Source organism: Meriones unguiculatus, chromosome 8, assembly GCF_030254825.1.
Source record: "Meriones unguiculatus strain TT.TT164.6M chromosome 8, Bangor_MerUng_6.1, whole genome shotgun sequence".
Lineage (NCBI taxonomy): Eukaryota > Metazoa > Chordata > Mammalia > Rodentia > Muridae > Meriones > Meriones unguiculatus.
In genome coordinates this window covers 46,143,517-46,160,721 of record NC_083356.1, presented here as the reverse complement: position 1 = coordinate 46,160,721, position 17,205 = coordinate 46,143,517, and the positions used below count along the sequence as shown (strand labels likewise).

Sequence of the window (17,205 nt, the reverse complement as noted above, 5' to 3'; positions counted from 1 at the left end):
GACAAGTTATTTATCAAATTATTATAATTCACTTATTTATTAAGTGCAATGATTTAATGAAGTGGATGCTTACATTATTTGTCATATGCTTAAAAAGCTGTTATTTGGGAAGTTCAAGGGTTGAATCTATCTTTATGTGTACATAGAGTATATGTACATGTATATCCAAAGCATACATACATGTACATTAATATGTACAGACTTTAGTGACTATCCCAGGATTTAATAAACATGCTGGAGCCCTTGACAATTTATATCATCTTTTAGATAAATAAGCTTGTTTTATTTGTACATAGAAAATTAAAATTAGTTAAATTCGCAATTCTGTAAAATGCCAAGCATTTTCAGGGGATCATCTATCCAAGTATAGAAGAGAACAAAGCCAAGGCAGGAAGACTGATCCCAGGACAAGTTGGTCAAACATGTGGTTCTAGCATGCCTCCATTCTTTCCTGATACCGAAAAGTCTGCAAATTGACATTTTTCAGAGCTCATCAATATTTTGGATTTATCATTGTCCATACTGAGAATGTTGCTTTTCATGAATTAATAGTACAAAGTCACATGTTTTTAAGTGTTGCTGTCTATCTTGTCGGATTCTCTCTGGAACAGCCTTCATACTGAAGGACAAGAGTGCCAGTTGATTAAGATGCGGTTGGTTCTTTCTTACTGTAGGACTAGATGAATCGATACTTTTGAAACACTTTAACTGTGCTAGAAAAACTCTTCATGAATGGTTCCACATGAAAAGAACTATGTACGAATGCACACTCAGTAAGACAATGTACTTCAGAGTTAGATGAGAATCTTGGGAAAATCTCTCAGAGAACTCCCACACCACTGGAAAGAAATTTCAGGTTCTGATTCTGGTCAGCACATTGTTGTTTGTTTATTCAGTAGCCAAGGTTTGCCTTCTCTTTTTAATACACATAAGCTGCCACACAGAGATGTGGATAACAGACCTGTAAACTCCTACAAGGTATCTTTTCTTTTCTGAGCTTCCTGCTCTTTTTTCTATGATTTTTCTGAAAGCGAATGGAGAAAAGCTTCCCCTCAGTGAGAAAACTGTGATGAAACATCACCATGGTCCCATAATTCCCACGGAGTACAGCCACTACTCCTGCTGCAGGCCAGCAAACCCTGTTTCCTGGTTTTGAGGTATACTTTATGTTATACATTACTTTCTTTTGTTGGCTCCCATTAGCTGAGTGACAGGTGTGACTGATTAAGTACATGTCCTTTTATGCAGTTGGAGGATCCTTCCTTGAGTGAATCAGTGAGAGCAACCCAGGAAGGACAGCCATTACTCAGCAATACATTTGGCAAAATAGGAAACCATTTGGCTGGTTTCTTCCTCTGCTGCCAATTTCCATCTCAAACCTATTCAAGTTATTCAGAGTCATATGTTGTAGATGGATAAGATTTACCTCAGTATGAGAGAGTCTTGCATGTGAAATTACTCTAGTAATTTCAACTGATCAATGGAAATTGGAAAAAGACTTTGGGAAGTTAAGTAGCATTCATAAGATGAAAAAGTCTGAGTATTAGTCAGGTTTCCAAAACTATAACAGAATGACAAAGATAACTGACACATAAAGAGGTGGTTTAGTTTGATGTTTAGGTTTAGATAAAATCCCGTTACTTACAGGCTATGAGCAGTGAAAAACACAACAATGGCAGAGTCTGTGGAAGAACAAACTGCTTAGTTTCTGGACAGAAAGCAAAAGAAGAGGGGATGGCTAAAGCCCTAGATCTCATGCAAGGGACTATCCCCGGTAACCAGAAAACAGGTCCTGCCTGCTAAAGGTGTCATTAAGACATGGACTGCAGGAGACCACACTTCATCCAAACTATAGCAGCTGGTACATAATCTGATGGAAACTTGAACTTGTCGGGTGTAAAATTAGATCCTATGGACTTCATCAGTTTATACCCAACCTTCTAAGGACTACTTTCTAAAAGTGACCAGAAGGAATTTATCTCCCTGAAGCCGTTTTTAGTCTGTTAATAGTTCTTTCAACAGAAAAGAAATTGGGGTTATTGTTCAGGATTTGCTTTCAAAGAACTCTCAGGTTTACTTTTGTGAGTTTTGGCCTCTCTTTCTAACTGTTCATTTGTCCTTCTTCCTAGATTAGGCTGTTATAGCTCAGGATATAGGCTCAGGATAAATGAAACCACAGAATTCTATAAAGGTGATCTTATCTAGTACTTGAATAAAAAGCAATATTGTAATAGTAATGTGCTTACATAGGGGGCTATCTCTCTCTCTCTCTCTCTCTCTCTCTCTTTCAAGACAGAGTTTCTCTGTATTGCCTTGGCTGTCCTGGACTCACTTTGTAGACCAGACTGGCCTCAAAGTCACAGAGATCCGAATGCCTCTGCCTCCCAGATTGCTGGGATTACAGGCGTGCACCACTGTGCCCGGCTTATTATTTCTATTCTTTAGACATTTGTTGACATGTATAAGGATGATGTTGTCATGTCTGTTACTGGATTTTTTTAATCAGCAAAAAAATTAGTTAAAGCAGTAATATCAAACTAGTAGTCATAACTTAATACTGGTATATCTGTTTTTTCATCTTTTAGCATGGAAATTTTTCATAGTGAAAAAGTAAAAGAACATCTACTCAAATAAGAATGTAATAAAAGCTACAGGGTAGAGGTTGAGGTAGTGAAAACATAGGGATAATCACTTTTAAACTCTTCATTAAAACATAAACTGTGGAGGGCACCAAATGAGTAGCTAAATACTCTTCAGCCATTGGTTGAGATACCTTTCGTTTGAAACTGTCCTATAGGTTAGTTGGGATTTTTCCCATTTCACAGATAAGAAAACTAAGGCTCAGAAAGGTGAGGTGAGAATTTTCAACAACTCAATGGGGTCCTTCTGCCTTAGGGAGAACTGTGTAGAAGGGGTTGAGTTGAAAAAATTTGAGGTAGTTAAGGAGGCAAATGAAGGCACGGAGGGAATGGTGAATAGATGAACATAGCAAAACAATAATCATTGGTCCCAAGAAGGCCAACGTATTTCGGCAATGTTCCAGGAAAAGGGGAAGTGCAAGCCTATTATAACGTCCTTATTGCCAGGGACACTGGAGACATCTCAGGAATAAGCAGTCAGTCCTTCTACCGAAAACCTCAAAACAGAAGATGGACTTGGCAAATTTAAAACAAAATGAAAGGAGAGGTGAGGAGTGTGTTTATCAGGAGAAAGACTGCTGATAACTTCTCTCCTGTCTCCAAGATTCCTTTAACAACAGAAATGACACAATTTCCAGTGATTTTATTCAGCATTTCCAAAATGAATGTAATAATGTTTTTACATACTTACTCCATTTGAATTCATTATTCAGACTTGAGTTCAGCTATTTAATTTCAAATAAACCCTACCTAAGAAAATGTGGGCCACTGCATGCTTTGGTGGAATTGTTTTGCAGAGATTACTATAGAATGCTAATGGCCTGGATGGGTCCAAGCAATGATTTTTAGAAACTTGAAATTAATCAATTGTAGCTTAGTTTTTCCTTTTTAAAAAAGCATATAAGTGTGTAAGTGGCTATTTTTTAAGTGAAGAAATCCCATGAAATGTTTCCAAAAAGACTGAAAAACAGTGAAAAGTGGTGTCCTTTCTAGTGCTTGGATTTATGTCTCCCTTCTGTTTTCATTAAAGTAACTCTCAAAGATTAAATAACCAGGATAAGCCGGTGGTCGTATAAGTCACCAAAACCACAAGCTGTTTTCTTTCCTCCAGGACCTTTCATCAGGAGCCACCAGGGAGCAGCAGATGACTAAATCACTCACCTTGCCTCCTCCAGTGAGATGCTTGCTTGGAAATGAATGGGAATGATCACAGGGTGGGGATTAAGAAAGAGAAATTGACAGATTTGCAGCACAGGGAAAATTCTCATGTTGTATGCTAGTGACTCAAAGTCCAGCAAACTTTGACAGCCAAGTTGAGCGATTTGCCATAAGGTATCAATTTGCTCCTGCACGAGGTCAATCCTCTGATTGAACACCATCAAACCTCCTTTTAGTTGAGCATTAATTCCTTTTTGTAGATCTAAAGCATGAGCTACAGGATTATCATCATGGATTGCTGCAGCCATAAATCATCTGAAGGAATGGGCGGGCATGGGAGCGTTAGCAGGCCTTCTGGTGTTGGTCTCCTTGGTTTGCCTGTGGTATATATGCAAGGTTAGAGTCTCACAACAGCGTAATGCAGCCATGACCATTCAGGCCTTTACAGCCATTGAAGCAGGACAGTCTCCCCAAGCATGGTTGGCTACCATAAAAAGCCAAAATGTTACGCTCAGGATGCGAGGCTAAGCACTGCACTCAGGGTCAGCCGCTTTGGACCCAGAGAAGAGCATGTCTGATTGCATGCGGGTTGATGCCCCAGGTCCCGCCTCTGAGAAAAAGGTATTGGACGGGTCTGATGCTCTTTGGGTGGATGACACCTAAATGAACATCAGTACAAAGTCCCAATTTATTTCTAATATCAGAGATCAGACCTCTACTCTTGCCTGATGCGTCCAAAACAAAAAGGGGGAACTGTAGAGAGCTGCGGAATGCCGCGCCTGAAAGATGGAGCTGGTTTCCGCCTTCCATCTTCCCGATGGTGAGTGCTCTCTGTCACAAACAACTCCACATTTGGCTAAGGCTGAGGATCTGGCTTGCTTCCATGTATGTGGACCTATCTGCATTGCCCCCGTGGCACGCCTGGGTTGGCTACCCAGAGGCTATTTTAAGCTGTGGGCTGGCTTTACCCAGGGTCAGATGATTGTTCAAGGTTCCTGAATAAACTGCATTGAAAAAAAAAAAGAAAGAGAAATAATAATGGTACCAATATTCACACACCCATGCGGCTTTAAGATGTTTCCCTTTACTGAACAGTGTGTCTTTAGTCCCATTACATGGATCAGCAATCCAAGTCCCAGGAATGGGAGAATAAGATTTTGTTCAAAATCACTCCTTGTGTGCAGAATTTGGGCTTTGAAGAAAGACCCTCAAAATTTGAATCCCAGTTTTGCCATTACATGTGTTGTGACCATGTCACTGTTGCGTCATGTCTGCTTGACCTCGTTCCCTCATCTATCAAATGGAGCTGAGAATAGCGTTCTTCTGAAAGGTTGTCATGGGGATCACATGACAGAGTGCATGTCAGGTAGCACGGACAATTTGGCTCTTAATAGTCAATAACACTATCATAACACTTGTAAAGTGGCTTATGGTCCATACAAGGAACATCCAATTACATCACATTTCAAGCATCAGGCCATGCTAATTCTGTATGTGTAAGCAAAAACTGTTTAGGATGGCAGCCTATCCCTCAGCAAACAGGCAACTGAAGGTATGTTTTAAGCAGAAATGAGCTGACACATTGAGGATAAAAAGGTACTTTTAACAACAAAGGTAATCCAGAAGAATTTAGCTCAATCTAGTAATAGCAGGAAAAAAATAATCATTTTCCACATAATGTCACTTTGGATGAAAAAATGATGGAAGAAAGAAAGGAAAAGATGGAAGGATGGAAAAACTTCTGGAAGACACACACACAAATAAAAAAATTATTTTTCCATTATACCACTGAGTAAAACAATACTCAGAGAGATAAAGGGGCTCCCTAGATGCAGAATCCTGCAGCTACTGAACGGCAAGCCCAGGTCTTAATGAATCTACCTCAAGGGTACATCCTGCATGAATTAAGTCATTGGAAACTAACATGGTCCCTACTATCTTTCTTGTTTAGAAGGTAATAGAAATGGTCAATTTTTTTTCCTGGTAACTTCCATTTTCTCTCTGAAAACTTTGACAAAATGCCAAGTTTCCTAAATTCTACCATCTGCTAGGAGTCAGTGAAGCTTACAATGAAAGTGTCAAATTAACATCATGAGGGGAAAAAAAAAAAACAAAAAACATGGAAGACTTTTCAATGGGATACCAGAAGTTCTATGACAATTCATAAGTACCTTAATTACACAGTATCTTGGTGGGTGTTTTGTATGTTTGTTTCTTTTTGCTTGTTTTTACTTAAGAAATCGAATGAGAATAGTTTCCACCTCCTGGAATTACCATAATTCCATGTCAAAATCCTTAGCTCAAGTGCACAGCACACAGTAACCTCGATAAGCAAACATCCATGGCACTGGAAAACACCACCCAAGTTCAAACTTAATTCCTCTAGTCTGAAGACAGAAATAGGTGTAAGCATATTAGGTGTAAGAAATTAAGTGTAAGCCTATTTTGTAAAAGCCAGTTTCAGAAGGATTTTGTAGACAGTCTTGTAAAATAACCAAATGCTTGGATAATCTCAAAACCTTGAATCTAATTTTCCCGTCATTCCTCATGCGTTCACTGTCCCAAGATTGTCGTAGTGATAATGTGGGTATCTAGTCACAACATGGTATGTGTTATGCTCTTTATTTCCAAAGCACATTCACATTCTTCCCTTGTTGATTCTAAAAACAACTGGGCAAGTTGGGGAGGGCAGGTAATATCCCACAGTAATGATAAAGAAACACAGAACATAAGAGAGAATAACAGTAGCCACCATTGTTACACCCTAGTGCCCTGTTCTTCTGTGATTATTAATCCATAGAAACTTCTCGGGAGCCCACTCAAATAGGTATTATCATTTTAATTTTCAGGGAAAAAAAAGTGGGGCTCAGAAAAGAAGGTCATTTGTTGAGGTTTCTCCAGATAGGTAATGTTGGAGCTGGGATTCGAGTCTGGGTCTGTCTTCCTCCAAAATCAATAAGATCTATCAGAAACTTATCAGAGAATCATATAATAATCTGTGCCTTCTAATTCATAGTCTGACACTTTTCAATATGTCATCAATTCAATCAGGTTGAATTGTTCAAAACGACTGCTTTTCAGCTGTTACTACTCCTAGTCTCCCATTCTTAGCCCCACAGTCCATGCCTCTAGTTGTGGGATCCATCTACTATTTATAGGGGAAAAGTTAAAGGAGAAAATACATTGCAACTTTTTCTTTTTTATTAATTTAGTAATTAGTTATTTGAAATTTTCATAGATATACAGATTAAATGATGGTGACTCCAATGCTCTAACATCTATTGACCCCTCCCCACTTCTATCTTCCTCTCCCCATCCTCACAAATCTATTTTTCACATTCTTGTCTATTTCTTGTGTTCTGTGACCCACTGAGTTTGACCAATTCTGTGTGACCATGAGCTTGGAGCTATCTATTGGAGTCTTGGGGGCTCTGTAGTGAGTTCAAAGGGGAAGACAATAACCCGTTCCTGATTTCCAGCATGTACCAATAGCCAACAGTTCACCCATAAGTGGCAGGGATACATGATCCTCCTCTCCCATCCACGACATATTGTTGACAATCAGTCTTGTGGGGGCCCAGTGTAGGTAACCTCAGCTGCTGTGAGACTGCAATGGAAGTTCTTTCATTTCAGCTGCCCTGTGGACTGGGTACCTTGTCATATCCAAATTGCAATGGCATTTTGAGCATAGTCTCCTTCCCCTGAGAAGAATGAGCTTGCTCCTTATTTGACATGATCTACTCTCTCTTGCTTTGTTTTAAAAGGAGATGATGGTGAAAAAGGAGACACTGGAGAAGAAGGCAAGGATGGCAAATTGGGACGCAGAGGACCAAAAGGTAGGCTAACCTACTTTAATGTGCAAATGTTTTCTCTCTGTGTCTCTCTATATCTATGTCTCTGTCTCTGTCTCTGTCTCTGTCTCTCTCTCTCTCTCTCTCTCCTGGCCCTTGTCTTAGAAATTAGCAGTTTAACAATGCTTTCTGCAACAGAGATATCTATAGTATGTTTCAGATGTGAGTTTCCTAACCAGGCAAGGGCTCCTATGGGCTTGCCTGATGGCTAGACTCTATTTCTCAAGCTGTATTATTAAGACTGGTCAGAGCAATTCACACTCTGTGACTCAGAGAGTAGTAGTCAATGAGAAAATATGAGATGGTGAGTTTTCAAAAGCACAGATATCACACTTGAGAGCTTCTGTGGGTGCAGCTGGAGAAGGACTCAGTTTTCTTTAAGGGGCTGGCCACCAGAGTTTGACCGTGCTGCACTGAGTATATGGACCACACAAGTTGGACTTGTATTCTCTCTTTCTTTCTTTCTTTCTTCCTTTCTTTCTTTCTTTCTTTCTTTCTTTCTTTCTTTCTTTCTTTCCTTCTTTCTTTCTTTCTGTTTGGGGGTCACAAGGGTGGGGTGCAGCCCTGAGAGGACTGAGATTTGACTTTGATAGGAGTGCATGATGTTAAGGTCCCAAATAATCAATAAAAATATTATGTTGGAAAAAAGAAATGTAGAAAGGACTTAGAAAGGACTGTATAGTCCTTTGAAATATTTGTCTTTTCCAAATCTCTGTATCTCTTTACTCCCCTTTCCTTATAAAAGAGAAAACTGTAACAGGTCCTGTAGGAAGTGAAAGCAAAGCAGACAGTAGTAATACAAAAGCTATTTGGATGTCTTCGTGAACATAAAGATTGGGTGTTTTCATGGAGAATAAACCTTACCACAATTAAATCAATCAGTAAAAGACTTTCTGGGTGGCCACCATGTATCTTCTAAAAACCTGAACTGACCCCCACCCCTTACCAAATGGTTCCCATGGAGCACTCATTTTAAAGTTTTAAATAACGTGAAGAGTAGAAAAGCCATTAGAACCTTAATCCGAGAAAGACTAGCTAAAGTTCATTATCAAAGTTCTTAGATCAGTTGCAAAGTTAGTCTCACAAGACAAAGATTTGTAACTAGTAAATGTGTTTATATGATCACTTTTGCTGTTTTATTGTTAGGTATTGGTTTTGGTTTTGGTTTGGTTTGGTTTTTGTTTTTATGGTTTTTGTATTTTAAGATTTTTTTTTTTTTTTGCTTTTTATATAGGAGGTCTTATAATAGAGCCTTGACTGGTTTTAAATTTGCTATGTAGACTAGGCTAGCCTCTTATAGAGATCTGCCTGCCTCTGGTTCCTGGATTAAAGGTGTGTGAGGCCATACCCATCCCTTATTATCGTTTTTTTAAAGCAATGACTTTAAAATATTGTAGGGAACCCTGATGACTAGTTTTAGGATTACAAGCTCCACAGGAAAGTGAGCTGTGGTGAAGCATATCTGCAATCCCAGTATCCAGGAGGCTTGGGGCAGAACTGCTGTATTAGAGGATAGCCTGGAAAACACTGTGAACTCCAGGTCAGTCTAGACGACAGTCTGAGACGTTGCCTCTAAAGACAAAAATAAGCAACATGACATAAAGCAAGACAACTTAAGATGTCTCTTTCATCACTCGGTTTTATAGATACATATTCTCCTTACTGCTCAGAAGTAGTTAAAACTATAAAATGTTGTTTGAAAGTGGAAAGAGAAATCAATCCTAAATCAAAACCCAAAACACATCTAGAGGTGAACACGTCTAAGACAAAGCTCAAGAACCCCACTCTGCCACTAACCTATACTTTATTTTACAGGCCCTCTGCTGTGGGCATTTGAGAATGTTGCCACAGTAAAGTATTGTCATACCCACATGCCCAGAATTGTCAGAATCACTCACATTTTAGTTAATAGGTACGTCCTAACTCGGTTTAAAGATAATATATTCAGTATAGAATACATATTAGTATCTTGGGTTCATTCCCGGATACTACAGTAAAATACCTTGACAAAAGCAAGCTAAAGGGGAAAGTGCTTTTGTTCACCGTTCTAAGTTACTGTCTATAATAAGCATGAAGCCACAGCAGCTGCTTGAAGGATCTTATCACATTACATCCATAATCAGGAACAGAAAAAAGCGAAATATGCGAGTGTGTGTGTGTGTGTGTGTGTGTGTGTGTGTGTGTGTACCCAGCGCACTCTTTTCTTTTCTACGTGTGTTTATAGTCTAAGACCCAAACCCAGGGAATGGTACCATCTACAATGAATGAGTCTTCCTACCTCAATGAACATAATCAAGACAACCTCTACAGATATGCCCACAGAGCCAGCTAACTTCTGAGAAAACACTATCACAATTAGATATCTTAGGTATTTGATATAATATATGATTATATATGTAACATATTCTATAAACATATATAAGTCTTGTTTATAATTATAATATTGACATTATATTTTATATTTATATATAAAATACATATAAGTATGTATATTTACTACCTAATATACCTAAAACATACAGATATTACTACCTAATATACACACATTCTACCTGAGAATATTACTACCTAGTATGCTCAAATATTACTACCCGATATGTTCTACCTAATATTCTAAGATTCCAACACATAAGATATATATTCTACTTAATATATATTCTACCTATACACCTAAAATACCTAATATGTATGTATGTATGTATACACACACACACACGTATATATATATATATATATATATATATATATAGCATATATATATAGCTTTTTCTTTGAATTAAAGATCATGTTAGTCACATCCTTTAAGGAAAGAAAAAGCCTTGTGTTAAAATAATGGCATGCTTTGTTTTTTAGGAGTTAAAGGAGAGCTGGGTGATATGGGAGCCCAGGGCAATATTGGCAAGTCTGGTCCTATTGGCAAAAAGGGTAAGTTGGCCATGTTATTTGCCAGTGCTAATTAAAGCAAGGGAGCACATGATGAATGCATTTTTAATGTTTTATGTCATTAAAATGATTGCTTTTCTTTCTTTTAAATGGTATTTGTTCTGTCTCCCTAACTTAAGTCTAATACAAGTAACATATTCATAGTTCAGAGTAAAAAAATAAAAATAAAATGGAACAAAATTAAGCAAGATTTCAGAACAGAATCAAGCAAAAAGTTCTGGTAGATTCTATATTGAACTCTCTCCCTGAATCTATGGCTAGCTCATAACTCTTGCTAGGACCCAATGATATCATGATTTAAATACTGCCATGATTACTCACAAAGCACACTGTAGACAATTCTAAAGTAGAGAAATTTATAATACTGTCTCCATAATTTGTTATCAAGATAGTAAACTGAAGTGCCCACCTTTTTGGAGAGATTTGGCTCTAAATGCAGCTTCAGTATTAGAAAACGGATAGTTGCTTTTTATTACCTAATCTCTCCTTTTCTGTCCTCATCTCATAAAGCTTCACAATGGTAACAAGTCTGAATTGTTCTCATATTCAGCAATTCATTTATATATACAGGCATTGTTCCATTTGGTTGGAAATCTGAAGCTGAAGGAGAATTGAAATGCATTGCCAGCAACTCAGAGATCATTCAGAAAGATAAGGTTTTTCTCAAGAAGAATTATAATCCTGAACAACCCAAGCACTAGCAGCACCAAATAGGAAAGAAAGGCAAGATTGGGATGGGCAGAAACTGAAATATGTCTTAAGGAATGGCAACATGTTTCCTTTCACCAGATAAAGGATATTTGAGGAAAAGAATACTTTTACAAAGATTCAAATTGGAAGAAGCTTAGTGTCATGAGTATTATTTTAATGCCCATGTATTATAATTAATGCTTTACGTTATGATGAATGCATCATTTGTAAACATTTGGGCCTTTGCATAACTGGTCAACCGCCTTGTGGTGTATAGCACTGGATTTCTTTTTTTTGTTTGTTTGTTTTTGTTTTTTTGTTTTTTTGTTTTTTTAATTTTATTTTTCTTTTTAGTTACATTTTGTTAACTCTGTGTCCCAGCTGTATCCCACTCCGTCATTCCCTCCCCAACCCCACACTCCCTCCCTGGTCTCCTCCCTACCCCTTTCCAAGTCCACAGATTGGGGAGGACCTCCTCCCCTTTCATTTGACCCTGTTTTATCAGGTATCTTCAGGACTGGCTGCCAAGTCCTCCTCTGTGGCCTAACAGGACTGCTCCTCCCCTGGGGGGGGGGGTCATGATATGGAAAGGATAGGAGCTCTACCAGGACCAAATATATCCGGGCACAGGGTCTTTTCTGAGACTGACACTCAAGCAAGAACCATCTATGAATATTACCTAGAACTTCTGCTCGGATGTGGCCTATGGCAGCTCAGTAACCAAGTAGTATTCCAAAGTAAGGGGAACAGGACTATTTCTAGCACTGGATTCCTATAGGCAGCTTTCCAGAGGGGAGTATGAGCTGAGGCTGGTGCCTCCAGCGCCGTCTGGATGCTCTATACTCCCTCTTGTCGCCCTTCCCTCTCTTTTCCACCTTGAGCCTTAAGGAGTTTGCTTCAACTGCATTTGGAGACACAGATGAGCATCCTCGTGTATAATTACTGGCTGAAATCCTCACACGTGGGGAAAGCTGCACATGCTCTTCACAGTCCTGGCAGCTGCTGTAGACTGAGTCTGCTGGTTTTATCAAAAAGCTAGGAAGGATTGGCTTCAGAACTTTCCATGTGTACAGACCCTTCCCAAAACCCTGAGAGAAGACTTATCATGGGTTTACACAACCATATGTCTTGTTAATTTTGGAAACCAAGACATTTTCTGTCTATCAGCTGAAATAGTGATTGTATGCATTTTTAAAATGATTGCCTCTCCAACAGCACACACACATATAAATAAATTAATATATTTAAATATATATATATATATATATATATATATATATATATATATATGTTTCTTTTTCAACTTCTAAGCCATTTTCACCCTGAAGTTGATACTGCTATAACAAGGCCACTGTCTCCAGCTCTAAATTCCCTCTATCATCCTTCTTGTGTTGGATGGTTTGGGAGTGGACACAAGTATTCAGGAAGTGAACTGAGACAGGCTTAAGTGAAGAAAAACATTTAGTTTGGACTTGAGGCGATATGTTTATGTAGTTTGAAGTTACTCTCATAAACAGTTAAGTTATTACTAACCAGTACAATATAGGATTGGCCTCCAAGAGTAACCCCACCACCTATGGTGCAGGATGCTACAAGTCAAGAAACAGTAGTTCTGACTGCCCAGAGCATTAGCAAAAGAAATATGGAGAAACAGACAAGAAAAAAAAAATGCTTGACAAACATTGGGCTGGGACAATTTGGAGGTTTGCAAATCAGATATCTTAGGCAGACATGACAACTATTTTACCAGAATGTGTTCTCAAACTTGATGATAATCAGAACACAAATATCTTATCAATAACAAGTCTCAATGATGGAGGCACATTAATAGAATCAATAATGAAAACTTTTGCAATAGGACAAGAGGTTGTAGCCTACATCAAGTTAATCTTTCTGGAAATTATGACAGGCTAGGTATATATGTATATATATAAAGAGATATATACATATTTGTACATATATACATATATGTGTATATATATATATATATACACATACCATTCAGAGAATGGCCCAAATAATTAGGAGCATGGCAGCCATGCTTTAGAGCAGGAGTCACACTGAAATTAAGTTGCTCATTCTCATTCTCCATAGAACATTCGCCAGTTCATATACAGTGGCCCATGTACTGTACTGATGTGTGACTAGAAAGTTGTTCAGACTCAATTGATTCTGAAAGATTTCCAAAGAACAGAGGCCCAGGGAAAACCTCCATATTTTAGTTATAATTAAAGAAAATCTGAAAAGTATTTCTTTGAATTTCTGCATACTTTTTAACACAGCAAACTAAGTATGCATGAAAGTACTTGATCAAAAAGGAAATATAAACAAAAAGTATACTTAAAACACATTCAATAATTTAAAAAAAAAAAAACCTGAGAATGTCTCTTGAGATTGTAATGAGGTTAGCATCACACTCTTTCACTAATTCTAAGCAGCCATTATGAGCTTCCAGTAGAACATGAATTCGAGAAAAAGAACTAGAAATCACAAAAGTAGAACACAGACTGAGGTTTGTTTCATGCAGATGATTTATTGCATGATCAGAAAATTCTAATAAGCTGCAGAGAAGCTACTCATAGAGAGTGCCAAATAAACAAAAATCAATTCTATTTCTACAAACAAATAATGAAATTAAAATAATACCATTTATCATAGCATCAAACTTATCATGTACTTAGGAATAGATTTAATAGAACTCATAGAAGCCTTCCATACCAAACACAACACAGTAATGAAATTAAAGCGTCCCTGAGGAAATGGAAGTAAAGTCATACAGATAATGAAACTCTATATTATTTATATGCCTGTGCCTCCCAACAAGTTCCTTGTATTCAATATCATTTTGATCAAAATTCAAAACATATTCTCTTGAAAATCAGAAAGCCAAAGCAAAATTTATGTTTAAATGAGAAGTACTAAGGATATCAAGATACTCTTGTAATATAAAAACAGCATTGCTAAATTTAAATATTTATCATGAAATTATAGTATTAAGATAATATTGAAATAAATCAATGGAAATGAATAGAATCCAAAAACACCCAGCCTTGTTTTATATAAGGTTGATAGTGTTTTCAACGGAAAATCAGTAGCCTATCACTAAACAGTACTGGGCTAGCTGAATATTCATGTTTAAAATAACAATTGAACCAGTGAGTTGGTTTTGTGGGTAATGGTCTTTGCTGATTTGATTTGCATAAATATTAGGAACAAATGGCAGAAGTATGTCTAGAATCATTTCAGAAATTGTTTGGAATTTTGTCCAAACCTCAGGCCAAAGTTCACTCAATGATATTTTTGTGAAAGTCAAACAGCAATTTTAAACATCAAACTTTCTAACACCATACAATCAAACGCTACACTGAACTGATATTTTCCCGCTAAGGAATGACAATCGAAAGGTGTGGTCTTTGTTTTCCGTACCTGAACACCCGTGTTTATGTATATACAATAAAAAAGCTAAAACCCATGACATACAGTCATCTCAAGTCTGAACCCAGGTATTTCAGACGGTGTTCAGCCATGTTGTGGTATGACGGCACACGCTATGCTCAGAACCAAGGCTGCAATGAAGTCACAGGACGCAGCTTGCGTGGGCACTGCCGCAAACACCTCAGAGACATAGCGTCAATCTGTAATTTTGAATTGGCTTTTGCTCTTGGCATTTTCAGAACACTTATACCGTCGCTACGTTTTCCTTGACACCTACGTTTACTTAAGCAACCCCAAAACGTGGTCACAAGTCACAATTTAAGAAACTTAGTAGTACATGACAGAGAAAAGGAGGAGTGGCAAATCCTTGGTACGACTGGCAAAGCCCCAAAGTGGACGGACTTGCACAAATGTTGCATAATTAAATTTGTATATGTTGGGTTAAATAAACTTCAGCACGCAGAGTACATCTTGATCGCTGTGCTCGAGCTATGCCTGATTTTCCTATCTGCCCCTTTCTGGCGGTGTCTTGTTAGGGTTTCTTTTTCTGTGAAGAGACACCATGACCATGGCAACTCTTATAGGGAAAACATTGAATTGGGGCTGGCTTACAGTGTCAAAGGTTTAGTCCATTATCATCACGGTGGGAAACATTCCTGGCAGACATCGGTGCTGGAGCAGGAGCTGAGAGTTCCATATCCTGACCTACAGGCAGCAGGAAGCCTGCTGAGACCTCGGAGCCCACCCCCACAGTGACACAGTTCCTCCAACATGACCGGTTACACCTGCTCCAACAAGACAAACCTCCTAATAGTGCCACTCTCTAAATGACAAGCATCCAAACACACGAGGCTATGGGGTAAGAGTCCTGGCTAATTAAGCCAAGGACTGGGTTCTAATTCTGAAAAACAATTTTAAAAGATGGTGTGGCAACTGGCACCTGTAACCCCAGCATCGTAGTCATGGGAAGGGGAAGGAAGATCACTGAGAGGTGCCGGTCACCAGCAAAGTTGCAGGTCTAGTGAGAGACCCAGTCTGAAAGAAACAAGGCAAAGAATGGTAGAACAGGACACTCAATGTCCTCCTCCGGCTTCTACAAGCACACACATGCACAGGCATGTATACCCTCACAAGCAGGTGTACATGCACCATGCTCACACATAGATACACATGCACACACACACAAAATGTGTGTGTGCATGTGTGTGCATTTGTGTGTGTACTATATATAAACTACCTGAGAACTATACTTTTGCCTTTATGCCTATAACACAGTAAAAACTTTCTAATCATTTGTTGTACTAAGAATGCAGGTATAGCTCTGGACCTAGCTGAGGAGTAGCGAGCTTGCTTAGCACAAGCTCCGAGTTTCATACACAGAAACACACACACACCTTTAGCTATGCATAGATATTCACAGGCATGCATACATACATGTATTGAATGAGAAAACATACTATTTCTTTTTTTTTTTTTTTTACTATTTTCTTTTAAGTACCACTTCTCTGCACTGTTAATTCCACCATTAGCTGCTGAGATTTCCTTCCCATCTAGAGATGTATCATCAAAATTTATGAGCATGTCTTAAGAAAAATGGAGATGCATTGTTTTGGCTCACCCAGATTAATTTTATTTTTAATCAGTACTTGGAAATTTATTGTCCTCATTTTGCCATGGCTCTCCTAAGTTTTCCACTGGCTTGGATTAATTCCAACTTTCTCTCTACGTTGACCTTAATGCTGTCACCTGTGAGGTTAAGGTAGCTTTCCAGATGTCAATATTTCATTTTAGGAATAAGAAATAAGAATGATTTAGTATAGGTAAATCCAATCTCATAGCAAAACAAATGTTTTTACTTAAGGACAATAATCCTTTAATACTGAAAGCATTCTGGTTTCTTTTGTCCCTCTGAATGTGACCTCTCATTCTTTACTGCAGACACTTATTATAAACATATTCCCACTCACAGGTCCAAATAAGGCTTTGTGGGTGACTTGAAATCATAATTAGTTTGGGTAAGATAAATCCTCAGGAAACAAGCTAAGGACACATTCTGCAGTGCTTTGTTCTGACCCGTGGCTCAGGTTGGCTCAACAGCCTCTGAGAGGAGGCCAGTGCTAATTCCATTATGAGATGAGATTACTTCATATGCTTCCCTAATGAATTCATCATTTCAGGTACCATTATTCCCCTTTAAGATGTAAATGGGACAGACTTAAGGAAATTCAACAGCCAGTCCACACAGCAGTGAGTACAGAATTGGAACCCACGGACACTCAGTTTCACAGCTTTGTCTTCCAACTTCTCACAAAATGAAAGAGCTCCATGTCAACACACTGAAAAGTAACCACAGTGCATACATATGGCTTCTCAACAGAGAAGCCACATATCAATTCAAGAAGCCACAAAAATCCCACAAACATCAGGTCAGGCTGGGGCTCACCATGTAGCCTTTTCTGCTGTGATTCACAAGGGTCTTTTCCTTTTCT

At 38.3% G+C, this 17,205-nt stretch overlaps 1 protein-coding gene across 1 annotated transcript in view; it reads left to right on the top strand.

The window, feature by feature from the left end:
• Positions 1-17,205, top strand: part of Colec10 (collectin subfamily member 10) — a 47,688-nt gene that overhangs the window by 18,488 nt on the left and 11,995 nt on the right. Inside the window, exons 2-3 of the mRNA XM_060389415.1 lie at positions 7,562-7,633; positions 10,502-10,573. Of these exons, the coding sequence (XP_060245398.1) occupies positions 7,562-7,633; positions 10,502-10,573 (144 nt within the window). The remainder of the gene's footprint in view (positions 1-7,561; positions 7,634-10,501; positions 10,574-17,205) is intronic.